This window comes from Strix aluco, chromosome 19 (genome assembly GCF_031877795.1).
Source record: "Strix aluco isolate bStrAlu1 chromosome 19, bStrAlu1.hap1, whole genome shotgun sequence".
Classification (NCBI taxonomy): Eukaryota; Metazoa; Chordata; class Aves; order Strigiformes; family Strigidae; genus Strix; species Strix aluco.
Window position 1 is genome coordinate 7,850,491 of NC_133949.1, and position 25,579 is coordinate 7,876,069.

General features: G+C 37.9%; 1 protein-coding gene across 3 annotated transcripts in view; it reads left to right on the forward strand.

Moving 5' to 3' along the window:
• ZZEF1 (zinc finger ZZ-type and EF-hand domain containing 1) overlaps positions 1 to 25,579 on the forward strand; it is a 62,202-nt gene that overhangs the window by 20,855 nt on the left and 15,768 nt on the right. For 2 of the 3 annotated variants that reach the window (XM_074845732.1, XM_074845734.1), the window contains exons 17-44: positions 120 to 190; positions 646 to 760; positions 1,379 to 1,538; positions 2,502 to 2,623; positions 2,710 to 2,820; positions 3,476 to 3,642; positions 4,265 to 4,346; positions 4,980 to 5,181; positions 6,382 to 6,530; positions 7,384 to 7,624; positions 9,113 to 9,192; positions 10,418 to 10,511; positions 11,064 to 11,577; positions 12,221 to 12,385; positions 13,662 to 13,781; positions 14,627 to 14,788; positions 15,442 to 15,571; positions 15,834 to 15,972; positions 16,179 to 16,344; positions 16,910 to 17,172; positions 18,754 to 18,926; positions 19,501 to 19,648; positions 20,221 to 20,360; positions 20,817 to 21,094; positions 22,169 to 22,343; positions 22,879 to 23,011; positions 24,607 to 24,803; positions 25,385 to 25,504. In XM_074845732.1, coding sequence (XP_074701833.1) covers positions 120 to 190; positions 646 to 760; positions 1,379 to 1,538; positions 2,502 to 2,623; positions 2,710 to 2,820; positions 3,476 to 3,642; positions 4,265 to 4,346; positions 4,980 to 5,181; positions 6,382 to 6,530; positions 7,384 to 7,624; positions 9,113 to 9,192; positions 10,418 to 10,511; positions 11,064 to 11,577; positions 12,221 to 12,385; positions 13,662 to 13,781; positions 14,627 to 14,788; positions 15,442 to 15,571; positions 15,834 to 15,972; positions 16,179 to 16,344; positions 16,910 to 17,172; positions 18,754 to 18,926; positions 19,501 to 19,648; positions 20,221 to 20,360; positions 20,817 to 21,094; positions 22,169 to 22,343; positions 22,879 to 23,011; positions 24,607 to 24,803; positions 25,385 to 25,504 — 4,617 coding nt within the window. The remainder of the gene's footprint in view (positions 1 to 119; positions 191 to 645; positions 761 to 1,378; positions 1,539 to 2,501; positions 2,624 to 2,709; positions 2,821 to 3,475; positions 3,643 to 4,264; positions 4,347 to 4,979; positions 5,182 to 6,381; positions 6,531 to 7,383; positions 7,625 to 9,112; positions 9,193 to 10,417; positions 10,512 to 11,063; positions 11,578 to 12,220; positions 12,386 to 13,661; positions 13,782 to 14,626; positions 14,789 to 15,441; positions 15,572 to 15,833; positions 15,973 to 16,178; positions 16,345 to 16,909; positions 17,173 to 18,753; positions 18,927 to 19,500; positions 19,649 to 20,220; positions 20,361 to 20,816; positions 21,095 to 22,168; positions 22,344 to 22,878; positions 23,012 to 24,606; positions 24,804 to 25,384; positions 25,505 to 25,579) is intronic. The other variant, XM_074845733.1, reaches the window with a different exon arrangement.

The following is a 25,579-nucleotide window of genomic DNA, read 5'->3' on the forward strand; positions in this document are numbered from 1 at the left end:
GAGGAGCTAACCCTGCCTTTCTTACCAAAAACGAATAGTAGAACACAGAAATTAGAATTATTTCTCACAGAGGAGGAAAACAGAATGTATCATAAAAATAAATCTTTTTCTTTTTCTAGAAAAACATCACAGAGCAAGAACATAAGCAATCTGTACATCTTGCCTTCAGATCCTTGTGTACCCACTTCAGGTAAGGGGTCCTGAAATTGAAAATAATTGTCTGATACCCCACATCTGTTGTTAAGTTCATATTTAATCCTTTTTAGAAGTGTTATTCCCCTGGAAAGTAATTCTTCAAAATAATCAACTGACTGAAAGGAGAATACTACTACTACTTAATATGTTTATTAACTGAGCAGCTGTATAAAGCACTGCCCAGGGTTGGTGCTGAAATCACAGTATATTGCTCTTAGGCTCCTCCTAGACTGTTGTCCAATTTTAAGTGATTTTCTTTTTTTTTTTTTTTTTTTTTGTCCTTGGTGATGGTTGGTATTGATTTAATCAGTCTGGAGTCATCAGAACCCAAACTTTTGATTTTCGTAGTAATTATACAGTAGGATCTCTCCAGATTTGTCACAAGGATAACTAAATTTGTGTTCTGGAACTGTGCTACTTGTTGGTCATTAAGGAGATCTTTGTTTGTAGCGATCAAGATCCAGGTGGACTCCTGTTATTACCAGAGAAAGGAATTTCTGCAAATTTTGACATAAGTGAAGTGCTGTCAGTCATGGACACCCTTCTCCTAGTGGCAGCAAGAGAGGTATTGTCTTTGCACTGTTTCTCTTCCTCCTTCTTTGCCATAATTTTTGAGGGCATTCAAACACAAGCTGCATGCCTGAGATGTATGCTAAAGAGCTAGCTTTCCTGTCCTTCTGGATAAAGCTGTTCATGGCAGTTCAACTCTACAGGATTAGGTTTTCCATGCCATTGAATTATTTTCCTTTAAGCATTAACATTTCATAATAGTAGAGTAAGTAATGTATAAGATGAGGTATTTTTCCATAGTGTTGAAAAGACTTTATGGCACCCTATCAACATTAGGAAACAGAAGTAATCATCCCATATTGAGAGGTTAGAATTGGTCATGCCACTAAGGGAGGTGTAGATGGGGGAGGGTCATTTACATATGCAGAAAAAATGTGCTGAGAACATCGAGTGACTCATGTAGCTATTCCTACTTAAAACTGCGATTTATCAAAACAAAATACATGAGTTGCTTCATGGCATTATATGCTGCTTGTCAGTTGCATTTAATCTGTTTTGTGGGGTGAGTGGAGTGATCGTGTCCATCACAGTTTACTTAGTACATATTGTGTGTTATTCTGCAGCAGAAGAGGATATCCTTTTGTAACGTTTTGTAACCTTCTTTATTTTTCAGTGTGAGATGATGATGCTGGATGTTGCACAGCAAGAGTGTGGCACAGTCTTGTCTTCCTTATTCTGGTCCGTCCAAGGTAGCCTCCTTTCATGGTGCTACCTGCAACTTAAGGGGAGTGATAATTCAGCCAAGGATCTTGCAGTAGAAATACTTAAAAACTGTAAGTGCTGGGATTGAATACAGAATTGAGTGTGGTGTAATACAGGACTTTGGAATGTGATTTTACAAATTGCAGTGTAATAAGGGTTCACCAGTGGTTTCCTGAGGCATACTCATAACTGTCATAGCATTTCTAATCTTTCTAGGAAGGAATTTTTAGGCATATTGAGCAACTTAGAATTTTAGCCATACTGATAATTTGATGTTGGGAGAATCTTCAGAAAACATTTCAGTAAGTTTTGGGATCAAATACTGAAAAAAAAACCCCAAAGTACAAACAGTTACAAATTTCCATTTGAATATTTTGGTTTCTTTAAATGTCCCTTATTTTGATAAGCTCCTGTGTGGTGATATGTATTTTCCTAGATGTTTGTGATAGCAAGAAGAAAGGAACTTACTCTAAGAAGCTGGGCACTTCTAAGGGGTGTTTTGCTACAGTGGCTTTTTTTGTTTTGTTTGGTGGGTTTTTTTTGTTTTTAATGCAGCAACTCAGTATTGAGTGGTTAATTTGGCGAAGTACTTAACTGAGGTGTAATTTTATGTAAAATTACTTCATATTTATGTTATTTGTAAATGTGTTGTGTTCCCATCTTACATTTTAAAGTGGAGTAAGGCAATAGCTAAAAATTACTAGCCTCACTTGTTACTTAAGCTGCATTTCTTAGTTGCATAGGAAGGCTACTGGATACACTGAGATTGTTTCAATGATCTTGGAGTGTTTAAGTTACTCATCACTCACCTTTTTTGTAGTATCGTTGATAAGCATGACTTGTTTCCACAATAGAAATATCACAGAAAACTAATCTGAACTGTTTTTGCTCTTGAGTGTCACTGCCTTGGGGCAGCAGATGCCTTTCCTGCTGTCTGTCTTCTTGTGCACGTCACCACGCACTTAAGTGTTTGATAAAGCAGGTTGTGGTAGCAAATCCTTAAGGTGGCTATTAAGGGTTTTTTTTCTCTTTAGATGTGGGCCAGTTCCTGTCAAATATCAGAACGATTTTGCAGTCACTTTTATCTCAATATAGTGGCAAAACAATAGTAGAAAAAATAAGTAACTCTGTCTTTGCTATGGCAACTCGTCAGCTGGTAAGTGACCGTTGGGATTTTGTACTATTTCCGGGTAGCATGGCTACGGTTACGTACATTTTCATGAGACCTGTGTTTTCTCCTAGGTCATCTTCCTGTTGGATTTTTGCACTTTAGACATTCCATACTGTACTCTGCTACAGGGATTCAGCACTTTGATAGAACCACTGAAAAGCCTTTGTGGTGAGCCTCACAAGGTAAAAGATACAGGCCCTATTAAGTACAGTGAAACAAAAGCAGAATTGCAAGAAAGATGTAGAAAACTCAGGTGATTCTATTGGTGAGCGTTTGAAAGAACTGGAAAGCTTGTAAAAACATGGATGTGTAATGAAATGTTGAGTGAAGAACTAGAAATATATCTGTACTGATACAGAAGATGAGCAAAGTGACCAGAAAGTGCAACTGGAGTGTGAAGCCTAGAAGGTAGATAGGAAGGAGGGATTCTGAGGATGAAGAGGAAAACAAATTAAAAATAGTATGTGCTTAACATTTTTAGCTTTATTGCTTGTGGTGATGCAAATAAAGTCTGTATGTCTGTAGTGTAGATGTTTAAATCTGCATTAGTCATCCAGACTCTTTTTTTGTTATTATTGGAGACTTGTAGGTACTTCTGGGGTGAGACTGTCTCCTCCCCCAGTAGACTAGATGAATTTTGCTTTAGAAGTGCTTCCTTACCATGATTATCAAGGGTGTCTTTATAACTAGTTTAGGTGTAAATCAATGCTGTAGCCTTTTAAATGCCACTCTCTATGTATAGCTGACAACTTGAAAGTATAGACACAAAAATGTAATGTAGTAATTTTTTTTTAGTGCTTTATATTTATATCTCAAGAATACATTTTTATTGTACAGATGGAAATGGAAAGCTGGCAGCAAGAACAGCCTGTAGTATTGCGAACGTGGACAATGGAATCACCTCATAACTATGAAAATAATTGCCATGAGGTCTCAGTCTTCCTGTGTCATGGGGCAACTTACTTTGAGGTGGAATTTGATGAAAAATGTGAAACTGAAAGGAGGTAATTTAATCTTGTGCTGTGTTAGATCCCAGTATCTAATTGCACAGGGGTAATTGATGTTTCAATGTGCAGGGAATACTTCTTGCATTCCAAGCATGCCATTTCAATTTCTTCGTTGTCCTGAGTAATATACAATGTGTATTTTTAATGACTCCTTGTGCTGAAAGTCACTTTTCTCCTGGCAAATGTACAGACATGCTGTTCATACAAATTTTGCTTCCTTTGGCCTTGATCTATTTTGTAATATTGCTGTGACCACCACAGTTTGTGCTTGTGGTATTTATTTTGCCCTCTTTAGGCAAAACTATTGGCTTGGTTTCTCTTGGTAACATACCAGGCTACTGCTTAGTTAAGGCATACGCCAGATATTAAAATTAGCACCCATTACCAATTTTGAAGGGTTGGGAAAGTTCTGCAGGAAAGCAGGTCTGTGTTTGCTGGGACTCTTGTATTGAAACATGAAATGAATTCCTTAGGAGACACATGAAGCAATGCAGGTGTGTGGTTCAGAGAGATGTGACAGGGTACACTGAGATGCAGCACTTGTGAAAATCCAAAAGCAAACATTTTCCCCCAGAACTTAAAAAGTAAATTTGGAAGTAATGAATTGCAATTTTCACAGGTATGATTACCTGGAGTTTACTGATGCCAGAGGTGCAAAAACTCGTTACGATACAAAGGTTGGCACTGAGAAGTGGCCTAAGGTGAGCACCTTTAAAATTCTGAACCAAGTGATATATCCAATCTTAGGAAATTCTTATGATTCTTATGGAAAACCTATTGTCTAAAAGGATGTGTGCTTTCATGCGTGTGTGTGTTCCCTCTCAAAGGTGGGGGGCAGGAGGTGAGGGAGAAAGTCTGCAGTGATGCAAATAAAAGGAGTGAATGAGTAAAAAAATCCCTCTTTGTTGCTATTATCAAAGGAGCAGTCAGTCAAAATGAAAAGTAATAATTATATTTAACTGCCAGTAGCTACATGGGTAAAACTTACTCGTTGACACTCTGCCAGTGCCATTTTTTGCATCTTGAGACAAGCGTAGTGCTTCCTGTAGCTACGCTCTTTCTTCAATGACACCTCCTCAAGTGGGATACTTCTCTAACGGTTTATGGCTCCAACTTGTAAAGTTCAATCATCTATAAAATTTTTCATTGAATTATTTAACAGAAATTTTACCTGCTTAGTATTGTGGGTTTCTCATTCAGATGGTGGGGGAAATTAGATCTGTTATGGACAGAACATAATACTGAAAAACCACAGTTGCTGAAGGAAATTCATTACCCTGAAACGTCTTCCTGTCATGTACATTTGGCAAAATGACTGTTTTGTTGCTCTGTAGAAAGTGACCTTTAAGGCTGGCCCACGGCTGCAGTTTCTCTTTCACTCTGACAGCAGTAATAATGAGTGGGGCTACAAGTTTTCCGTCACTGCTTATGGCCTACCAGATGTTGCCGTTTCTTGGGGCTTGGATTTACAGCTGCTTGTATCGCGGTTGATGGGGCGCTTGGCTTCCCGAAGTATGGCACTGAAATCTCTACGAGGTGAGTGCATTTAATAGCTCTAGAAGTTGTGATGCCAGATAAAGAGGACCTACAAGGACCTTATGTTTCAAATCCCCTGTGAAAATGAAGTTCCTTTTGTATTTCTTTCTTGACTGAAGATGGAAGACTTGCTGTGTATTGCTGCTTAGCGAAGTTTGGTGGCTGAGCTGTACCCACTTTGTGGCAAGCCTGGCTGCTGTTCTGTGGGACAGCTCTGAGAATGTCACAGGGATCACTGTGATTTCTCTAATATTCAAAAGCCAATGTTAGAAAGACATGGACACCTGGAAGTAGTCATACTAAGCTGAATTACATTTGTAAAGAAATAGAGAGTTTGCCCAATCTTCTGTTCTTCCTGTTCTTTTTTTCTTTTAAAATTGTTCCCTAGTGCTGTGATTCACCCTATGTTGTGGTAAGAATATGGAGCCAGGAAACCAAAAAAATACAGAGCTTAGAACAGAAATTATTTTAAAAGTTTCACATGAGCATTTGGTATTGATTTAAATTTAAATTCACAAATTAATCTTGGCTAATTCCAGAAGTTAAGTACATATAGGATTTGGGCCACTGAAGATAAGTCAAATACAAAATATGATATGGGTGCCATAAGGAAAAAAAAATGACTGAGTTGTTTATTCTTTAATTTCAAACCCAGAACATTTATATCTAGCTTCCTAAATCTGAATTCATTCACCACTTTGGAGAAATTAAACAAGATTAAAGAGCTCTTGCTGCAATCAGGTGGTCAGTACTTACCTCGGAAAATTGGGCAGGTACTTACCTGTGAATTTAGGGAACTAATTAAAGTGCTCTTATCATAGAATATTTTCTTAATATGAGCATGCTTACATATATCAAATTGTTATGTCTTTAGTAGGAGAAAAAGCTTTTAAACTCTCTTGCAAATTGAGGAATTCCTATGATTATAATTACAGTGAAAATGTTTAAAGTCCTTTCATAATGTAACTTTGTCACTATAGGATAAGATACTGATGCTATCATTAAAGAAAGGGTACAACAGTTTTCTGCACCACATTAGAGAAACAGAAGTTAGAGAATATTGTTAAAGTACTTGTTCAGTCTATTTGCAGTACTTTTTTTTTTCCCCTACTGGATGTTTAACATTTATTATTCTCATTAATCTGTAAAAATGAACAAAAATATTTAGTAACTGAAGTGTCTGTTCTGAATTTCTTGCAGAATTAGGTAGTGAAGCAGACTTGCCTCCTTTGAAAGTAACATCAGTTCTTAATTCTCCACTATGGAAACCTGTCTTCAGGCATCAGATGTGTCCTGAAGCACTCCCGGGAGCCAGTCAAAGCAGTAGACTGCACCAGGATAAAAAAAAGGTACTTACAGCACTGCTTTCGTTTCATTGGCATCAAATTCCTGTGTATCTCACAGTTTCATTCAGACTTCATTAGTTGATGTGTCCTTAAGCGTATGCTGTTGTGCTAAAGTTGTCATCGCTTGTGCCATTTAATTCAAATATGAAGGAGGAAAGAAACTGTTGTTCTGTGCCCTTTACTAGTTTACATTTTCATGGAATCATAGAATGGTTGGGAGGGACCCTCAAAGATCTAATTCACACACACACACACACACACCCCACCCACCTTAGGCAGGGACATAACAGAATCACAGACTGGTTTGGGTTGGAAGGGACCTTAAAGACCATCGAGTTCCCACCCCCCTGTCACGGGCAGGGACACCTTCCACTAGCCCAGGTTGCCCAAAGCTCCGTCCAACCTGGCGTTGAACCCTTCCAGGGAGGGGGCAGCCACAGCTTCTCTGGGCAACCTGTGCCAGGGCCTCACCACCCTCACAGGGAAGAATTTCTTCCTTATACCTAATCTGAATCCACCCTCTTTCAGTTTAAAACTATTACCCCTGTCCTATCCCTACATCCCCTGATCAAGAGTCCCTCCCCCCTTTCCTGTAGCCCCTTTAAGTCCTGGGAGGCCACTCTAAGGTCTCCCTGGAGCCTTCTCTTCTCCAGCTGAACCCCCCCAACTCTCTCAGCCTGTCCTCACAGGGGAGGTGCTCCAGCCCCTGATCATCTTCATGGTCCCAATGACATCTTTAATTAGATCAGGTCGCTCAACTGCAGTAGATACGCTGCAAGTTGACTTAATTGTAGAAATGAGCTGCAATAATTTTTCAGGTAATATTAAAGTAAATGTTTTCTAACATTCTTTCCAGGCTAGGAGCTCTCACCAGGATGACTGCCGTAACTTTCTTATCAACTTTGCAAAATCAGATCCTGCCCAGGACTTCAGTGGGCAAAAATCTGAACTTTTCAAAGGACTTATACAGGCATGTAAAAAACAGACCCCAAAGACAGATATAGTTGCTGGTTCTACTGTTGATCAAGCTGTGAACTCAACATTTGCTGCTTTGGTGTATCTCACTCCAGATTTATATGAGAAGCTTCAAAAATATGGTAACTCTAATATTAGACTATCTTAATAATGAAGACAAAGTTTGTAAAAGGCTATCTTATAGTTCAGTTTATAAACTTTGAAAAATCAGTTTAATGTGACAATTTTTAATAAGATGTTCTGTATAAAGAAGTCATCATTTAGGTAGACTAGGTAAGCCTTATCTCTAGAGTGTTAATTTTTTATTAATATATGCTTTTATCTTCAGAGCTCTGCCCAAATATTAATAACCTTCATAATCTACTGACTAAGTCTTATAAAGATATACCCAAAGAGAGTAGTGATGAATTCGGAACAGTGGCTCCCAGCGATTAGAGGTTCTTATATCATTTTCCCCTCTCACTGTATCTTTTCTAAAAAACCAGCACCAACTTACATATGTTTTTAAATGTTGGGGGTAGAGGACATGTGAGGTAGTGGTAACTAACCCTGGCATCCTCAAAATATATTTTTTTTTTCTTTAATTTTTATTTTTTTTAAATGAAAACAACATTCCCTTTTAACTTATATAATGTCCATTGTATTACAATTTATATATTTTTCAGTAGGTAAAATGAACAACTTTCTAACTTATACTATCCTTCCATTAAGCTCATTGACATGTTTGAAGTATTGGATAATAAGGTGTTACTTGGCTTTGAAGGGTTTCATTTTAGGCTTTCACTTTCTGTCACAGTTCTGAAGCTCAACATCTTACATTTTGAGCTATAAAGTTATTGGGTAAAAATGATTGACACAAAGACTGACATGATGACTAAAAGGGTTATTGTCTTTAGTCATTTTGTCTATATCTGACAATTGATCTAATTTTCTGGGTAAGGTTGAAAAATGTGGTAGCTCAGGGAAATATTAATAAGTTAATAGCTTCATCTGTTGGTCTTGCCGGGGCAGATTAATTTCAGGACCCATGTTCACCTATGCCATGTGAAGAATGTACAAGTGATACTGAAAAGAAGGGAGGAAAAAAAAAAGGAGGTGGAAGACCCTGAATAGGCATGTCTCTTTCTCCATAGTTATTGTCAGGCATGTTCATGGAAACTGTTTTGTCAGGTCTTTAATTTTTGTAAATTGATCTTGAAAGTCCATTCCAGAAATTCATAGCTTAAAAGAGGAAAAAAATATTGATAACTAAATACATCTATACATTTTTAATACTAAACATTTCTCGATCATTCTAGTATCAGTTTGTATTAGTGATATTTGCATGTATAGGGAGAGGTTTTCATTTCCATGACAGCAGGCATCAATTTTGGGAAGAGATGAGAAAGGTATTCATAATTTAAATTTGCAAATAATTCTGTCAAGGTGCAGTTTATGTGTTTAAGGCATATGAAAGTTGGCAGGTTTTATTCCCTATTTTTCTTACAGGCATAATTCCAAGTATTGACTAAGAGACGAAGGGAAGGCTCTAGAATAATTTTATTTAAGTAGTCAAGTTGTGTAAAAATGGAGCTGTAAATAAACAGAACTCTTCTTTCTCTCATTTCCAGTCAACAGTGGAGGCAAGGTGCCTTTGAGTGATGAGTTTGCACAAGTATATTCCCTGGCTGATTCAATTAGAATATGGATGGTAAGATCACTTGGGAGGATATCTATTAATGTCATTTACCTTAATATTTTACAATGCAGTGTTAAGGAGTAGGGTGGGACCATGTTTTCCTTCAGTGATTCTAGATCAGCTGTTTTCACTGAGGAAGAACATATATTCACTTCTAAACTTTGAACTTAAACACTTAAATGCATCCTTACACTCCCCTCCTTCTCTCAGCCCCAGATGTGTCGTTGTGAGTATTTAAGACTGAATTTGACTCAAAATCAGTTAAATTTGTGTAATTTTTTCAGCAAGAATGTGTGTTGTTAATTGGGAAGATTCTTACATAGCAGTTGGAGTTCTTTTGAGGTATAGCAGAGAAAGAGATGTCTTAAACATCATTCTCACAGTAATGCAGTGCTAACAGAAAAGAAAATAACTGCTTCTTTGACAAGCCAGTAACTAGCTTCAGTTCAGGGTATGTTTTTTGCATGTAATTTCCCTTGAAACATAAGCCTTATGTCAAGAGCTGGTGTCATCAGCTCACAACCTGGTGAGAGGTGTCTTTGTCATCACCTGCAACTGCAGAGAGCCAAAATTCATTTAGATTTCACTAGTCTGCAGGAGATTTGAAATGTTAACAACTATGTGGCCTTTGAGAACAGCTAATTCAGCCTGTGGCCCGCTTTTCTGCTGCTGTTGTGAGCCCTTCAGATGTGGGCTGGTCAAATTAACCATTCTGGTATCTTGTGACCTCCTCCCTCCTCTTCCTGCCCGCAAGAATTCCTGGCAGCTTGATACACTAGAGCTGCAGTGAGTGCAGATACATGTTAAGATGAGTAATTATGTTGTACTCGTTGCATGACAGGTGATGTCTGCGTCTGACAGGACTCACTACTTACATGACATGATGCTTTTGGAGAACCTTATCTTATGACTAGATGTGTATCTTTTCCTGAGTGGTGGGGGTAAAGGGGAAGCCTTCTGTTTCTTGGAGGGCTGATGCACATCCAGTCACAAGACAGGGGAGAGTCTCAACCTACAAACCTTGAGCATCTTGGTATGAGACTGTGTTATCTGTTCTGATAGTTTAGGTACTGCTCTTTTAGACTACTGGGTGTTCTGTTTTGCAGTAGGGAATAGTAAATACTGTCATCTGTTCCTGAAATTAAATTCCTTTAATGTGATGCAGTCTTCATACTGCCTTGCTGTATAGATATACAGGGGAAGTCATATTTTAACTATTTTAACATCCTGTCTACAGTTGGAAATGAGGCAGAAATCCCTGATGGGTAGGGGAAATGATACTGAAGAGAAGCAGAGCACAGAAGCAAGTGAGGTGAATCCAGAAACTCTTGGTAAGTGTTGCCTTTCCAAATGTATAAGCATTCCAGCTAGTTTAGTAAAGCATTACCTTGTGAATCTTGGTCATTATTTTTGCTGTAAAAGGTAAGTTAGCAACTGGGGTTACTTTTTAATACCTTAAGAGATAAACTAGTATAGATTACATGAACTATCTGACATCATATTCTGCTATTCTTTGCAGAAAATTCTATAGGGAGTGACTTCTTAGTTGAATCACGTGGTTCTGAACTTATGTTCACCTATTTTTGTAGATACTTGTTACCACAATTAACTGATGTTAGAATAGCAGCTGATTGTTATTGGAATAAAATGTATTTTCATTGACTACTGCGTGCTTCTTATGGTTCAGTGTGATAATTCTAAATTTTCAAATGCCAAATTTGAATAAAGTAACTTGATAGCGTCATGATCACTATAATAAGAAAAACAGTATTTTCTGGATGTCTTGGCTCAGAAGAAACAAATCACTTTCTTCCTGAGCAGAAGATAGCAAGTTTGGTGTTCTGTTGTCATGATTTTAACTCTTTCCCATTTTTGTGCCGCAGCAAAACTTTGTATGCAGAAGAGCCTTTTATTACTGAATTTTTTGCCCGTAAGAGCAAAGACGAAAGATTCTGCTTCAGACAGAGTGGAAGCCCAAGATACTGATGATATCCAACAGTATGTCAGTGCTGAACGCCAAAGAAAAGGTTCTGTTGTAGACACGGACTTCCAGGCAGCACATTCATTGTCTTCCAACGGAGTAACTCATCCTGTTTCAAAAGAGGGGGGCCAAATGACACAATCTGATACAAAGATTAAACAAGTTCCAGACCCCCTCCAAACAGAAGCATCTGCATTTCATAGTAAGCCTGTTGAGAATACAGTTTCACAGCAAGAAGATATATCATCACCTCCTTCTACTCCTACACGAAAATCTCAGCTCAGCCGTGGAAGACTAAGGCTGCTGTCTTTCAGATCAATGGAAGAGCCGAGAGCTGTGCCTACTGTGAAGGAGAAATATCCTATATTGAAAAACATACTAGACTTTATTAAGGATCAATCACTTTCACATGAAAGGTAAGCAAATTAAAAATGATGCCCATTGCAATATACAGAAACTTGTCTTCAGACCTCTTCAGGTGGAATAAAACATCCTTTAGCTGCAAGATAGCATTGAAAATAATTTTGTACCTAAATAGCTGTCAGATTTATGTATCAAACTTCAGTTATTCACAGCCATGTAAGGACTTGTAGAGAGTATTATTTCCTTTGATTCACTCCTATCATGTAGAACTTCAGAATGTGAAAAATTACTTGGCTGTTCCTTGTCTTGCTTCCTGAGATCTGTTTGCGGTGGCATTTCGCTTCTTATCTACGAACAGCAAAGACATGGGATATCAGTACTAGAAATCCTTGATACCAAATATTGAGTAGTGGCATCTCTTATTAAATTACCTGGTATTCTAAAAATGTAAATCAAAAGAGAGATTTCCAATTCTCAGCTTGTCTATTTTAGGCTCTAAAACTTGGACTGGTGGAGGAAGTGCTGGATTCTGGTTGGAACTTTATCCCTCACTCCAATATACCACTGTTGAAATACAATTGAAAATTTAGATACCAAACTCTTGTTTAACTAGTCAAGTACTTGAATTGTGGTTTATTTGGGTTATTTTAAGCACAACATTTTGAAGTCCTCATAGATGTTTTTTGCTCTTCTTAGTGTTTTAAAGGTTCTTGCTTTGAGAAAATCCCAAGGGCAGAGTATTATGGAAGTGCTCAAGACAATCCGCCAGTGCCTAGACTCACTTGGGCAGCCACACTGTTTTCATCCACCGTGTGTACTTTTTCTCTTAGAACTTCTAGCCTGTCAGAAAGATTTTACAAAGTAAGTAATCATTTAGGCAAGTCTCAGCCATGTGTTTCAATATGTCTTAGTCCTTGTGTTTTCCTAGTCATGTATGTTGTAAACAGTAGAAAGTTAGTGGTTTTTAATCCATGTGGATAATAAAAATATGATCTGAGGATTAGTTTTTAGGCTACTATGCACATCTTGCATGCTTTGTTTAAAAAAATTTAATAATTATGTTCAAGTGGGACTTAGTTTTACAGCTATTCATGCCAGTGGGTATCATGTGGTTCGATCACAACATGGATACCTAGATACATCTTTACAGTTCCAACTAGCTCACAGCAAACTCAAAAAGGCTGTAGAGTCTTCAATTATTGCTTTAGTTTTAAGTTTCTCTCTGATTCTAGACTGGTTTCTTTCTCGTCCAGTAAAGCTGTAGTGTCTAACCCATTGAACTTGGAATTACTTATGTAGCATTGCATCTTTAATTTTTGTGAACTTACATTGTAAGTCAAGATAATACCTAGCAGAACTAACTTTCAAGAGTGGTGCATGTTATATCTTGTTATTAAGCATTTGCTTGTTCATGAATTTTCATAACTTTGGATGTGAAACCTGTAGAAGACAAACTTTATTGTGGGGCGATATATCCCACTTGTGTGCCAGAGGCTGAAGTGATGGACGTGCATGCTAAGGCCCACAGTTAGCTGTGTACCAGTTACAGGGTGTGCACATGCACACACTAACAACAGGCAAAAGGATCGTATCGATGATATGCATGTGCAATATTGTTCTAAGTAAGGAAAGAATTTGGAAGTTTTTTCAAATTTTATGTACAACTAGAAGGCACTACAACTAGAAAGCACTGTCTCAAAGTAGGAGCTAATACCATGCTGGTTTGGTTCATGAATTTAGGTCTGATTTCTATTGTGTGTCTGGACAGTGCTGTCTGAACTCTGTCAGCTGGTTTCTCACTTGTCAAGAGCTTTTTATGGTCGTCTTGCAGTGCACTGATTTCCTTTAAGATCTTGATTAGATTTTTGTAAAGCACCTTTTTGATATGAAGGAATGTTCTTTCATTAGTGCCATGAGAATATTCTCTTTGCCTGTTTTGTTTCTTAACTTCTGATTCCTGGTACAGGATTCTTTTGTTTTTCTTTGAAAATGGCAGACTGCATTTTAAATAAAACTAACATCCTTCCCACTTGTGGGGAGTGCCTAAAACCTTGTCTGTTTGTGAAATTTGCCAAACCATGTTACCTAAAATGTAGCAGTGAATTCCAGACTATTAATCTGAGTCTTTAATTTCTAGCTACTTTGGAAACTTGGAAGGCTGTGGTGCTGAGCTACACAAACAGATTCGAGAGTCCTACTATCAGCTTGTTTTGTTCCTGGTAAATTCTGTGAAGGGATTTAGTGCAATTAATGACAGGTACAGTACATTGCTTGCATTACTTCTGTGAGAAATTTTTTTTCTGTTCTTCCTCACCTCTTCCCATGTAATTTGTTATTGTTTCATTCCTTAATTAAGTTTGCCTGTACCTTTCATTATTTACAGAACTAAACAGGGAACCTTGATCTTGTGATCAAAAATGCCAAGTGACCTTTTTATTAATACTGTGTGGGAAAGCACAATAAATTTATCAGTGTTAAAACCTTGAATTATTGCGTTTTGTAGTTATAATTCTTCAGTGTGTTTCTGAAGCTTTGCTGTAAAATACTAGAAATAGCAAATTTATTTACTTGACAAGAGTCATGCCACAATAAACACCACAATTCTCCAACCATGATTTAATGTTAAAGCTCATGTTTTAGTAACATTCTAATTAGAATTATTGGGATTTATAGCCAGGTGTCCTAAAGAAACTAGAATTTTGCAACTATAACGTCCGTTTCCCTGCTAATAACTTCCAAGTCCTTTGTCCAGTTTCAGCTGAACATGGCAAAGGTTTCAAAGAGAACAAGTTCCTGCAAACATCAGGAAAACCTACTGCAGGGAAGAGACAGACCCTCTTGCTAATACTCAGGTTATTAGCATAAGCTCTGTTTCATCTGGATTCAAAGAGGATATCATCTTTGTTTCAAATTGGCTGTGCTTCTTGCTAAATTTTGTCAGTTTATGCATTAATAAACCTGAGTTTCTGCCATATAGTTAATTTAATGCAGAGTAAAGCCTCGAAATCGGTGTACAGTGATTGGCTGCCCTTCCTCCCCAAATATGCTATTTCAACTTCAGGTTAGAGCTGTCATGTTTTATTGTCTTGTGTTTTTATTTAGATCATTGCTTCCTGCCTTATCATGTGTGCAGACAACTCTCCTTCACCTTTTGGATATGAGTTGGGAACCAAGCGATCTTTCCTTTTTTGTTGAGATTCAGTTACCACATCTTCTTATGACTACATCACAAGAAAACATAAGTATTCATGACAGTGTCATTTGGTGAGTCAGGAAGAATGTAACTTTCACGAGGTACTAACTATTGACACCATTTTTACCAAGAAAGGCTCCTGAACTTTGTGCTGGAACAAGCACTGAAAGTACTATTAACAAATATGGCATAATTTTGGCCAGTATCCAAGGGCTTAACTGAAGTATTTGAATTTTTTTGCAGCATTACTAGTGCAAAAACTATTAAAATTCTATCTTTAACCTGATTACTGCTGGAACACTTCACTTGTTTAGCAGTGTAGCAGGAGGTAGATAATGCTGTTTCTTGTCTTGATAAATACCAAATGTTTTTAATACTTGCACGTTACAATTTTATCACAGTTGTACTTCTTACACGTGAGCAAATGTGAAGGCCAAAAAGCTTTTACAATGTCTCATCTGATCTGCTGGCATTACCAAAAGCAGTTTTCCAAGTGTAGATTTTTCTGACTTTGCATTATGTATTTAAAAACTTGTCACAGAGGGAAGAAACAGGTGTCTATATGGTCATTTATTAACCAAGTGAACTGGAGTTCCCACAATTCTGTTTTTATTAACACGTTATAGCACTTTGTTCTTTTTTTTAAAAAAAAAAAAAATCCCAAATGATATTAGAGGGAAACCTGATTGCATTCAAACTTAATTTTGAGCTTGTTTTCTTTTAGTCAGTGGAGTGAAGAAGATGAAATTGCAGACTACAAGCAAAACTGTGAGTGGATGGATGAATGTCAGGATGTAATGTTTGAGACCTGGTATGAAAAGATAGCTCAAGCTGACCCCGAGAAGCAGAGAAAGGTAACCTCATAATTTGCTTATTTATCTGCAGAAGGGGTAAAGAGGAGACTTCTAAAAGCTTAAAGGAGAGAAAGGAATCTGACATAAAGTGATTTTTCATGAGTTGGATCCCTGGCTCCCTGTAGGCCTTCAAAAGTCTAAAATGATTAAAAGAACCCCATCTCTTTTTTTGCAAGGGAAGTGTTCTGCTTTCTGTCTAAAAAGAGCTTTCTCAAAGTCAGAAAATAATACTCAAGTAAACTATGTCCATTTATTGCTCTAGATGCACATGTTTGTTGCTCGTTACTGTGACCTCTTAAATGTGGACATATCCTGCGATGGCTGTGATGAAATTGCACCATGGCATCGCTACCGCTGTCTGCAATGCAATGACATGGATCTGTGTAAAACTTGCTTTCTTGGTAAGAATCATTAGAAAAACCCTCAAAACCCTATTCTTGAAGGCAAAATAGTGTCTTCTAAATTATACCTAAAATAAAGCGAAATACGTTTCTTCTGGATGTTTTAGAAATGTTAATCTTTTCTTAATCTGAATGTGAACTTGAAATTAAGAAAGATCCTTTATCAAAAAGGATTTACAGGGAAACCTTAAAATATTTCTTTACAGGTGGAGTTAAACCTGAAGGACATGAGGATGACCATGAGATGGTTAACATGGAGTATGCCTGTGATCACTGTCAAGGGGTTATCATAGGTCGGAGAATGAACTGCAACGTGTGTGATGACTTTGACCTTTGCTATGGATGCTATTCTGCAAAGAAATACTCTGACAGGTATTAAATATGTGATTTTGTTCCCCCACTTCACTTGGCAGAAAAGTGGTAATTAGCAACTAAGTAACGGGTCATTCTCATGTTGCTTCCTGGAAGGTGGCCTCTGCCATCAGAACACCTAGTTGGGTGTCCTTTGGGGAAACATAGCAAATACGTGACCAGTTCAGGAAAAATATCTGTAGGTTGAAAACCTCTGAAGTAACTTAGTAGCAGTTGTTTTCTAGCCATGGCTGTGAAAATTGCAGGAGGAGAGTAACCAACCCTGAGCGATAAGATAGAAGAAATGAACAGTGCTGTGGTTGGATGACATAGGTTTCAGTGCTTGACACCAAAGATCTTAACAAATTTAATTTCTAGAGCAGGAGCCCTTGTGGCAGTTCAGGTTCTGTTAAATGAGCACTACTGAAGTCAGTGAGTCTCTTGACAGCACTTGAAGGTCTACAGTTTGAAACTCTGGAATGTGTTGGGTTTTTCATACCTTTTTGTAAAGGTGTCATGTGTTACTAACTACATTGGTTAGCCAGCAAGTGGCTGCATTTCAAAATTGTGTACCTTCTCCTTTCAGTCACTTGCCCACTCACAGCATCACAGTGTATCCGATGGTGACGATTCGAATCAGCGACCGACAGAGGCTCATCCAGCCATATGTCCACAATTACTCCTGGCTGTTGTTTGCAGCTTTGACTCTGTACAGTGCAGATTTGGCAAACAGGGAGGAAGTAGAAGGAGAGAAACTAGATTCACAGGTCCTCAGTCATGCCAGAGTTCTGCAACATCAGTGCATACAGCTCATCGGAGACTGCTTGATGAAAGCACAGCACGGAAAAGGTGAGTCAGCTCCTCCTTCACTGAAACAATGTTTTCTAGCAAGCCAGAAAAGTCAGTGATTACTCACATTGAAGTTTCCAAACGAAAGGGGAAGCTACTGAGTACTTCACTGAGAAAAACTGTTTATGTAGAAAGCAAATGTAGAACAAGTGTTGTTCAGGGTCACTGGAACATGGAAAATAGGGTGCTTGAGAAAGTTAGCTTTATGCTTACATAAATATTGGAGACAACTTGGCAACTCTTTGTGTTTTTTTCCATCTTAGATGTTGTATCAATCAGTATAGCTTCATGTTCTGTTCCTAATGTGTTACTGACAGTTGAAGGACTTGAAGGAAAGCAAATAACTTGGTGGAAAATGTTTTTTGTTCTGCATCTCTTGGCAAGAATTTTTTAACCTTATTTGTGGTATGAGATAAGTTTCTGGGGATGGTGTCCATTTGCCTGGAAATTAAGATTTCTGTGAACCAGGACCTACTACAGAAAATAGGGTGATACAATAGAGACCTATGTTGAATGTATCAAAAATTCTAGAGTCAGGTTCAAATAAGTTTACTGGCAGTTTTTTTTAAGCAGCTCTAATACAGCTGAAATACCACCACCACCACCAAATACTTCTGCATACTCATTTAATCTGTTTGTTTTTAACATACAGTTTTATTGTATAAATATTTAAGTGATCAGAAGATTAAAAGCTAAGACAAACTTCCTTTACTTTTCATATTTTACACTGTTGGGAGGTATCTCTAATGCTGTCTTAAATTAAGACTTCTAGCCCAATGGTGTCTTTGTGAAGTGGAGAATGTCACCACCTGTTCATCACTTATTTAATGGAATTACATAATAAAGTGAACATGATGGTGAACATCTCTTTCTGATGGAGTTGGTACTCAAAAGAAGAGCGTGAGGGGAAGTTTGCAGTTCTCTTTCAAAATATTTCAGTTCTGCTTTTTGCCTATTGTCATGGTTTAAACCCTGCCAGCAGCCAGACACCACACAGCTGCTCGCTCACCCTCTCTGGCCCAGGGGACTGGGGAGCAATTAGAGGGGTAAGGGGAGACTCATAGGTTGAGATAAAAACAGTTTAATAATTGAAATAAAACAATAATAGAAAGTACAAACGGGTAATGCACAATGCGATTGCTCATGACCTGCCGACTGATAGCCAGCTCACTCCTGGCTAGTGATCCTGAAAAACCAAGATCCCGAAACTGCAATCCCAGAAGCGAGAGAGAACCCCTCCTTCCTGGCTGACCCTCCTTTATCTACTGAGCATGACGTGAAATACGTCATTGGCCAGTTTGGGTCCAGTGCTCTGGCTCTGCTCCCTCCCAGCTTCTTGTACACCTGTGCATGGATGGGACGTGATAGGACATGGGGACTTGGAGAGTCCTTGATCTCTTAGCATCAACGGAAACATCAGCTTATTACCAACATTCTTCTCATACCAAATCCCATACTGAATCCAAAGCACAGCACTATTCTAGCTACTAAAAGGAAAAATTAACTCTATCCCAGCTGAAACCAGGACACCTATCTTGCCACTCAACAGCTAAATAGCTTTTATAACTTTCTTGCTTTCAGGTCCAAAAAATTTAGCTCTCCTCTGCATGTTACCAGAAGGTGAATCCTTCTCGGAGAACGACACTGTTTCAGTCAGTCCTCCCACAGATGGTGCTCCAAAAAGTCATGCTGGTGATAAAGCAGTGAAGGGAAGAAATGAGAAACCAAGCACAGGCTCTTTTATGCACTGTAATGTAAGTACCCATTATTTCCAGAACCCCTGATATCAATTAGGTGTGTGATCTTCAGGAGCTTAAACATCCTATTCTGGATATGCGACTGAAGTAATGGATAGTAACGATTTCATTTGTAGGTTAAAGTTGGGGGGCAAGGGGACGGTTGTTGGTTCATTTTTTTCATTAGATCCAGCTGATCAAAGACAAAGGCATCACCTTATGTTCTTACAGGCAACTGATTCACAAAAGCGTTGGAGGGAAGGGGCAAAGATTGTTCTTTATGGAAGGGTTGTCATTTCCCCTAGTTGTTAGTACTGTTGAGGTTTCCTACAGTTTTGTAGAGTGTATAAAACTATTACAGTGTAATAATTTTATGCACAGAGATACAAGCAAAATAGAAAAAAGTATTTTCACTGTATGAAAGCTTAAGACATATATACATCAAGAAATTCTTAACTGATGAAAGGTTTTGATAATCGAGATAAAATGTTTGTCAAACACAAATGACTGGCTGCTTCCTTCCATGGTTGTTTCTGCAGGTATTAAATTTTGTTTTAATCTTTTAGTGTTTTAATCTTTGTTTTATTTTTAGGGGAAAGGACATACTCGCAACGAAATCCAGTCTCCTGCAGAAGATAAAGTAGGAAAGCAAGGAAGTGAAAGCAAAGCTGTCTTTGCAAAGAAACCTGTTTTGAGACAAGAGTCAGACGTGTCTGGGGATGATAATGTTTCTCCAACAGGTAAAAAATTATCTCTTGTTTTCCCTGTCACAGAAATATCCATTCAGATGCAAAACAAACAGCTGTATTTTTTTATTTCTAACCCATTTTTGTGTATTTGCAAATGTCTTTAATGCAGACAAGCTGTCTGCTTTGTAAGAACCTGCCAAGCATACTGCTTTGAACAACTATTACCTTGCAGTCGGTTTAAAGGATTCTAGAAATCAGAGTAGAATTCCACCAGTATATATCCATGTATGTGGAGATGATAGTTCCTGTTGATCTAAGACAGTACTTTTGTATTCTTACGTACTTGGAACCAGAAATTAAGTGTCTTATTCTATTAAAGAGTAGCATTGTAAGAATTATGATAGTTAAATGGATCTGTCTGTAGTACTGCCCTTTATGTTTTTTAATAGATGGTGTAAATCTCTTTACCTACTATCTTTTATACACTTGCTTTTCAGATTTTAATAACATTTTTAAAAAAGATTTTTTTTATTCTGAGATTGTAATTATAAAAAATAAGCTATCATTTATTTTATTTCTAATGTCATTTGGGGGATTTTCTTATTTTGTTTTAACTTAAAAAGCAGATGACTGCCTCTCAGAGGATTCAGCCCAGAAGCAAGCAGAGAAGGTTTTAATACCTAGCCAGGAACAAGTTTTTGCTGAATGCTCTCAGAAGAGGATTCTAGGATTGCTGGCAGCTATGTTACCACCTTTCAAATCAGTTAGTTCTTTTTACTTTCAATCTGTGTGGTTTTCTAGGTGTCACAAATAACATGAATAAAATTCATAGCAAATTAAATCTGGGAGATGGGCTGTTGTTGCTTACGTGTTGTAAAATGTGAATCAGAATGTCTTAAGACATTTCACATTACTAAGGAATGTTAGGGCTTGTTCCTGGGTGGGGGGAGCGGGAAGGGAATTCTAATTTATCTTAAAAGCAGTCTATCTTAGCTGTTCAACACTTGCAAAGTTTAAATCATCAACTTAGGTTTATGTGTCAGGTCAGCTTAACAGGACAACAACTGAAGTAGGAACCTAGTTTCTCATTTCCTTTTGTCCCCTTTGAAAGAGCATTGCAATAGAAGCTTTTGTATGTGCTATGACTTTGACTGAAAATATTTTTTTTCCCTGCCTTACTGAGATTTTTCTTTTTTTTTTTTTTTTTTTTTTTTTGTAGGGCTCCACAATGTCTCTGATCAACCTGGAACAAATACTTCCACTGATGTTTCAGGTTGTAATCTCAAATGCTGGCCACCTAAATGAAACTTATCATTTAACATTAGGCCTTCTGGGCCAGTTAATCCTGAGACTTATGCCTGCAGAAGTGGATGCTGCGGTGGCTAAAGTCCTTTCAGCCAAACATAATTTGTTTGCTGCTGGAGATGGGTCTACAGTGCCAGGAGGCTGGAAGACAACTCATCTTCTGTTCAGTCTGGGAGCTGTGTGTTTAGACAGGTGCTTTTTACTTTAAACCTATTAGTTGCTCTCTGATGACTAATACTGTTTTTCTTTCATGTGTGCCACATGCATAGAGGCTTTTTAATAGAAAGTCGATTAAACCTGTACCCTGATCATGGAAAGGGCTTAGCATCTGCAGCCCTTGTTGCAGTGAGAATCTCTTAATTTCCTTCCAAAAGAAGGCTGGCTGTTGAAGAGTGGCTTAATTTTCTGTGCCTGCCTACGTAGCATGTTATGGTGGAAAGAGTAAGGTTGGGAAACTTCAAGGAAAACCAAAATACAGTCCTATATTTTTTGTATGACACTAATTCTGTCCCATTGATTATATCTCTCTTGTGTAACTTCGGAAAGGAGGAGAATGTGTCATGTGGTAACTGTCACCAGTGCTGAGTTCTGGATCTGGCCCTTTTATGTAAAAGCAGAGAGATTTTTGTATACTAAAATTGCACTGGAAAAAGCAAGGAGGGGCAGGGCAGATGTTCCATTTTGAAGATCTTGAGAAATCTCTCAAGCGTTCTAAGATAAATGTCATGCCTGTTAAATATGACAGTGTTATTTTTCATTGTAGCTATGTTTCACAGGGAAGGTTCATAAACAAATGGAAAACCCTATGAAATTTAAAGCCAGAATATCCAGAGGATCAGCTGAGGGAAAGGATTTTCTCAAAGACTAACTTTAGAGCAAGGAGGCCAGTCTCTAGATCATTTGTGTAGTACACAGAGGGAGAGCAGGTAGTCAGGTATGTGGGAAATAAACCACTTGCTGCTGTGCAAAGAAAAACTGCTGAGCAGTAAACTAAAATTAGGAATTAAAGGTGACAATGTTCAGGCATACTTTGGTTTGGGACTGTAAATCCTTTAAGAAAACAGAGTAGTATTTATGCTCTAGTGATGAAAAACAAACCAGAATTCATGTGTCAGCTGACACGAAAGCTTCAAATATTTGGAAAAACAGTTACTATATGAAAGCTATAGCTATGACAGATCAACAGTGCTACACTGCCTTGAGGAAAAATAGTTTCAGGTAAGTTTGTAGTCAGCCCTCCTAATACAGACTGCTCTTGCTTTCCAGTCGTGTAGGTCTGGACTGGGCAAGCTCCATGGCAGATATTCTTCGATCTTTGAACTCTTCTGCGCAGTGGCACAATGTGATCGCTGCTTTCACTGACCATTGCATTAAGCAACTGCCCTTCCAGCTAAAGCACACCAATATCTTCACTTTATTGGTGCTGGTTGGGTTTCCTGAGGTAAGTGGCCTGTTGATACTAAAGGAAACGAAATTGGTTAGAGCTTTTAGGTTTCTGTTTCTAAACACTACAGATTTCATCAATTGGGGACGTCCATTATAAACTGTCAAAACCCGGTGTGTGTCAGAGTTCACATCCTTCCACTTGCGCACAATTAATGTTTATCTAATGAAGAATGATGTAGCTGGTTTTGCCTTGCACTTCTTTGAGTGGTACTTATAACTATCACAAGAAAGCCAGCTTCCTACATTTGAGTATCAAAAAGGGCTTTTTGTACCAGCAAAACAATCCAGTCTCACTCTTGATAGTCATAACTCTGATATATTACCTATGTAGCGTTAAGTTGGTTGTTGCAGGCATTTTTATAGAAGTGAACTGCCACTTTCTAAAGATCAGCAAATACCTGGCAGTGAACAGATTGTTCGGCCAAAAAATACAATACCAAGTATAAGCAGATGTAACCAATATAAAAGATGACTGTGTATTTGCAAGTAAGTTTTCCAAATAATAACTGAATCTTTTGCTGCAATTTCAGGTGCTGTGTATGGGGACTCGTTCTGTGTACATGGATAATGCTAATGAGCCTCATAACGTGATCATCCTGAAGCATTTCACTGAGAAAAACAGGGCAGTAGTAGTAGACATCAAAACCCGAAAGAGAAAAACAGGTTCTGTGACATTTTTATTTTATCAAAGAATCACAGAGTATTTCCTTACAGTTTCTTATGGGTACCCAAAAGCATATTTTAACTAGACCACTTTGTGCCAGTCTGCAGAGTCTGAATTCCATTATTAGCAAGTCATCTGATTTTCTGCTCATAGGTTAAACATTGTGAAGCTTCTGCAGTAAAGATTATGGAGACTCATTTTCTTTTTAGAACTCTGACATTTATTTTTATTCAGAAAAGGATTTAGGAAACTGTTGAGACCCATTTTTTAATTGAGAAATTTCAGAAATAGGCTTTTGATTAAGCAATTTTCTGTTTTGAGATTTGCTTGCTGCTTGTGTCTATCCTTTACAAAGATGTGCTTCATGTTTTAAAACAATTGCAAATTTAAAAAATGTTCATGCTGCCTCTGTATAGTATAGGAAAGGTACTCAGCCTGAACATTTTTGGGATAGTCCATTTTGTTGCTCAAAAAATACTCTGCATATTTATGAAGTGCCTGTTTGTACTGTGAGTGAGATGTGCTACCTACTAGCAAATGAAGACCAAGAACAAACACACGCACCCATTATCAACTGATTGCTTCTGAAATGATGCTGTGTCAGCTGTTTATTCCTGGTCCTGTAAAAAAGCGTGCTGTGAGGACAGGCCTAACTTGTTTAATCATGTGCTTTATAAAATGTCTGTCTTGCTGTCCTCCTGTCTGGAAGAACTTTTCAGAACAGTTTGAATACTCCTAAAATTCGAGACAAAAATAAAAAAGAGCTATACAGCATGAAATAGTGTATACTCCAGGAAGTGTGTCTGGATATTTTAGAATAATCCATTCTAGGGCACATTGGTAGAGTGTGTTGGCTATCATGGTGTCTAAAGGCTATGAAAAAAACCCCAGCAAAACCCACCAGAAGACAACGACAAAGACCCAGAGCTAGATCCTGCCTCAAGGGTCCCATTCATTGTACCAGAGAGAATTTTATTCCTGTATTTCACCTTGTTAGAAGTTAGTCAAGCTATAAACATTTAACATATAACAAATCACTTGGATTTCCATGAGCGAGGGCTTTCCGCTTTGGCATGTATGACCTAATATTGTGAAGTTAATAAAGCAAAGGTTGTGCTAAGATTTGACTATTGAAGTTGCTTAAAAGACCCTTGGAAAAATCAACAGACTAAACTGCTTTTTGATATTGAAGAAAGATTTGAATATAAAAGCTTTTTTTTTTTTTACCATTGACATTTTAACAGTAAGATCAGCAAGATCTATTCCATCATATCAACTACAGGTCAGAATTTTTCCCATTTTAACTGTAAAATACAACACGTGCTGCTTTTTGTGCTGTACTGTTTATGTGCAAATATGTGCAGACAATCAACTGTTGCCAGAAGTTACCTAGGGGTTTTTTAACTTGCACTGGGAAATGAAATACTTTCTCAACTATTCAATGAATCTGAGATCATTTTAGTGCAAGACCGTTATTAGAACGTACTTCATGTATGGATCATGTTCATCTCTCAGCCTACTCATATCTACCGGTAAGAGATGATTTCACAACATTTTAAGATGAACCTAGTGAAATGTGGTTTTTCTCTCGTAGTGAAAGACTATCAGTTGATTCAGAAATGTGGACAAGAAGGCAGTGATTCCCAGACCCAGCTGAGGCAGTACCTCCAGCACTTTGTTCTTATATCCACGCACCTTCTGCAAACCACCATGGACAGTAGCTATGCTGAGGCAGTGGAAGCAACTTGGGTCTTGTCTCTCGCTCTAAAGGGGCTTTACAGAACACTTAAGGTATCTTTTGCCTGACACATAGAGTATAATAGATAAATAAAAGTTTGTATTCTACCTTGAGCTACAAGAACTTGAGCGTTGACTAAGCGCATTGGGGAACTAAAGTTCATTTCTCTCGCAGCTGGCTCCTTTTATCCCCTGTCTGTAGGGGGTTGAAAATGTTGCTAGGCTTTAAATAGCATTCGTGAGTCTGAATTGAAAGTTGGATCGCTTTTCCTCTTTGGGGGCTGACCATTCATGAAAGCTGAAGAAGAAATTTATATGGATAACACTTGATGAAGTAAAGCTGACTTGCCCCTTTTCTTGCTACTGAAGTATTTGAGGAGGGGATCTGGTTTTTTTTGGACTGACAGAGCAAAACAGATATCCAGTTACAACTCTGTGTGTATCATAGATGATACTCTTAAGGTATTTTAAGTGAGGATTTATATTTTGGGGTTTTTTAGGGAAATGAAAGAAAAAGTTTCCCAACATAGTTTGAGCAGGAAATTTATCTAAGGCTGTGTGATAAGGCCTTGCAAGCATTGTGATGCATCATTCCTTCTTTACTTATTTATTTGTGTGTGTGTCTGTGTGTGTAGATTCATGCCTTTAAGGAGATCCAAGCTGCTTTTCTTCAGTCTGGTTTACTCAAGCTTCTAGTGAAGAAATGTAGCAAAGGAACCGGTTTCAGTAAGACCTGGCTTCTCAGAGACTTGGAGGTAAGGAAAGTTACCTTTTGTGAAATGTCAGGCTTCACACAGTGGCATGAAAGGTTATGGCACTGCACTTCCCTT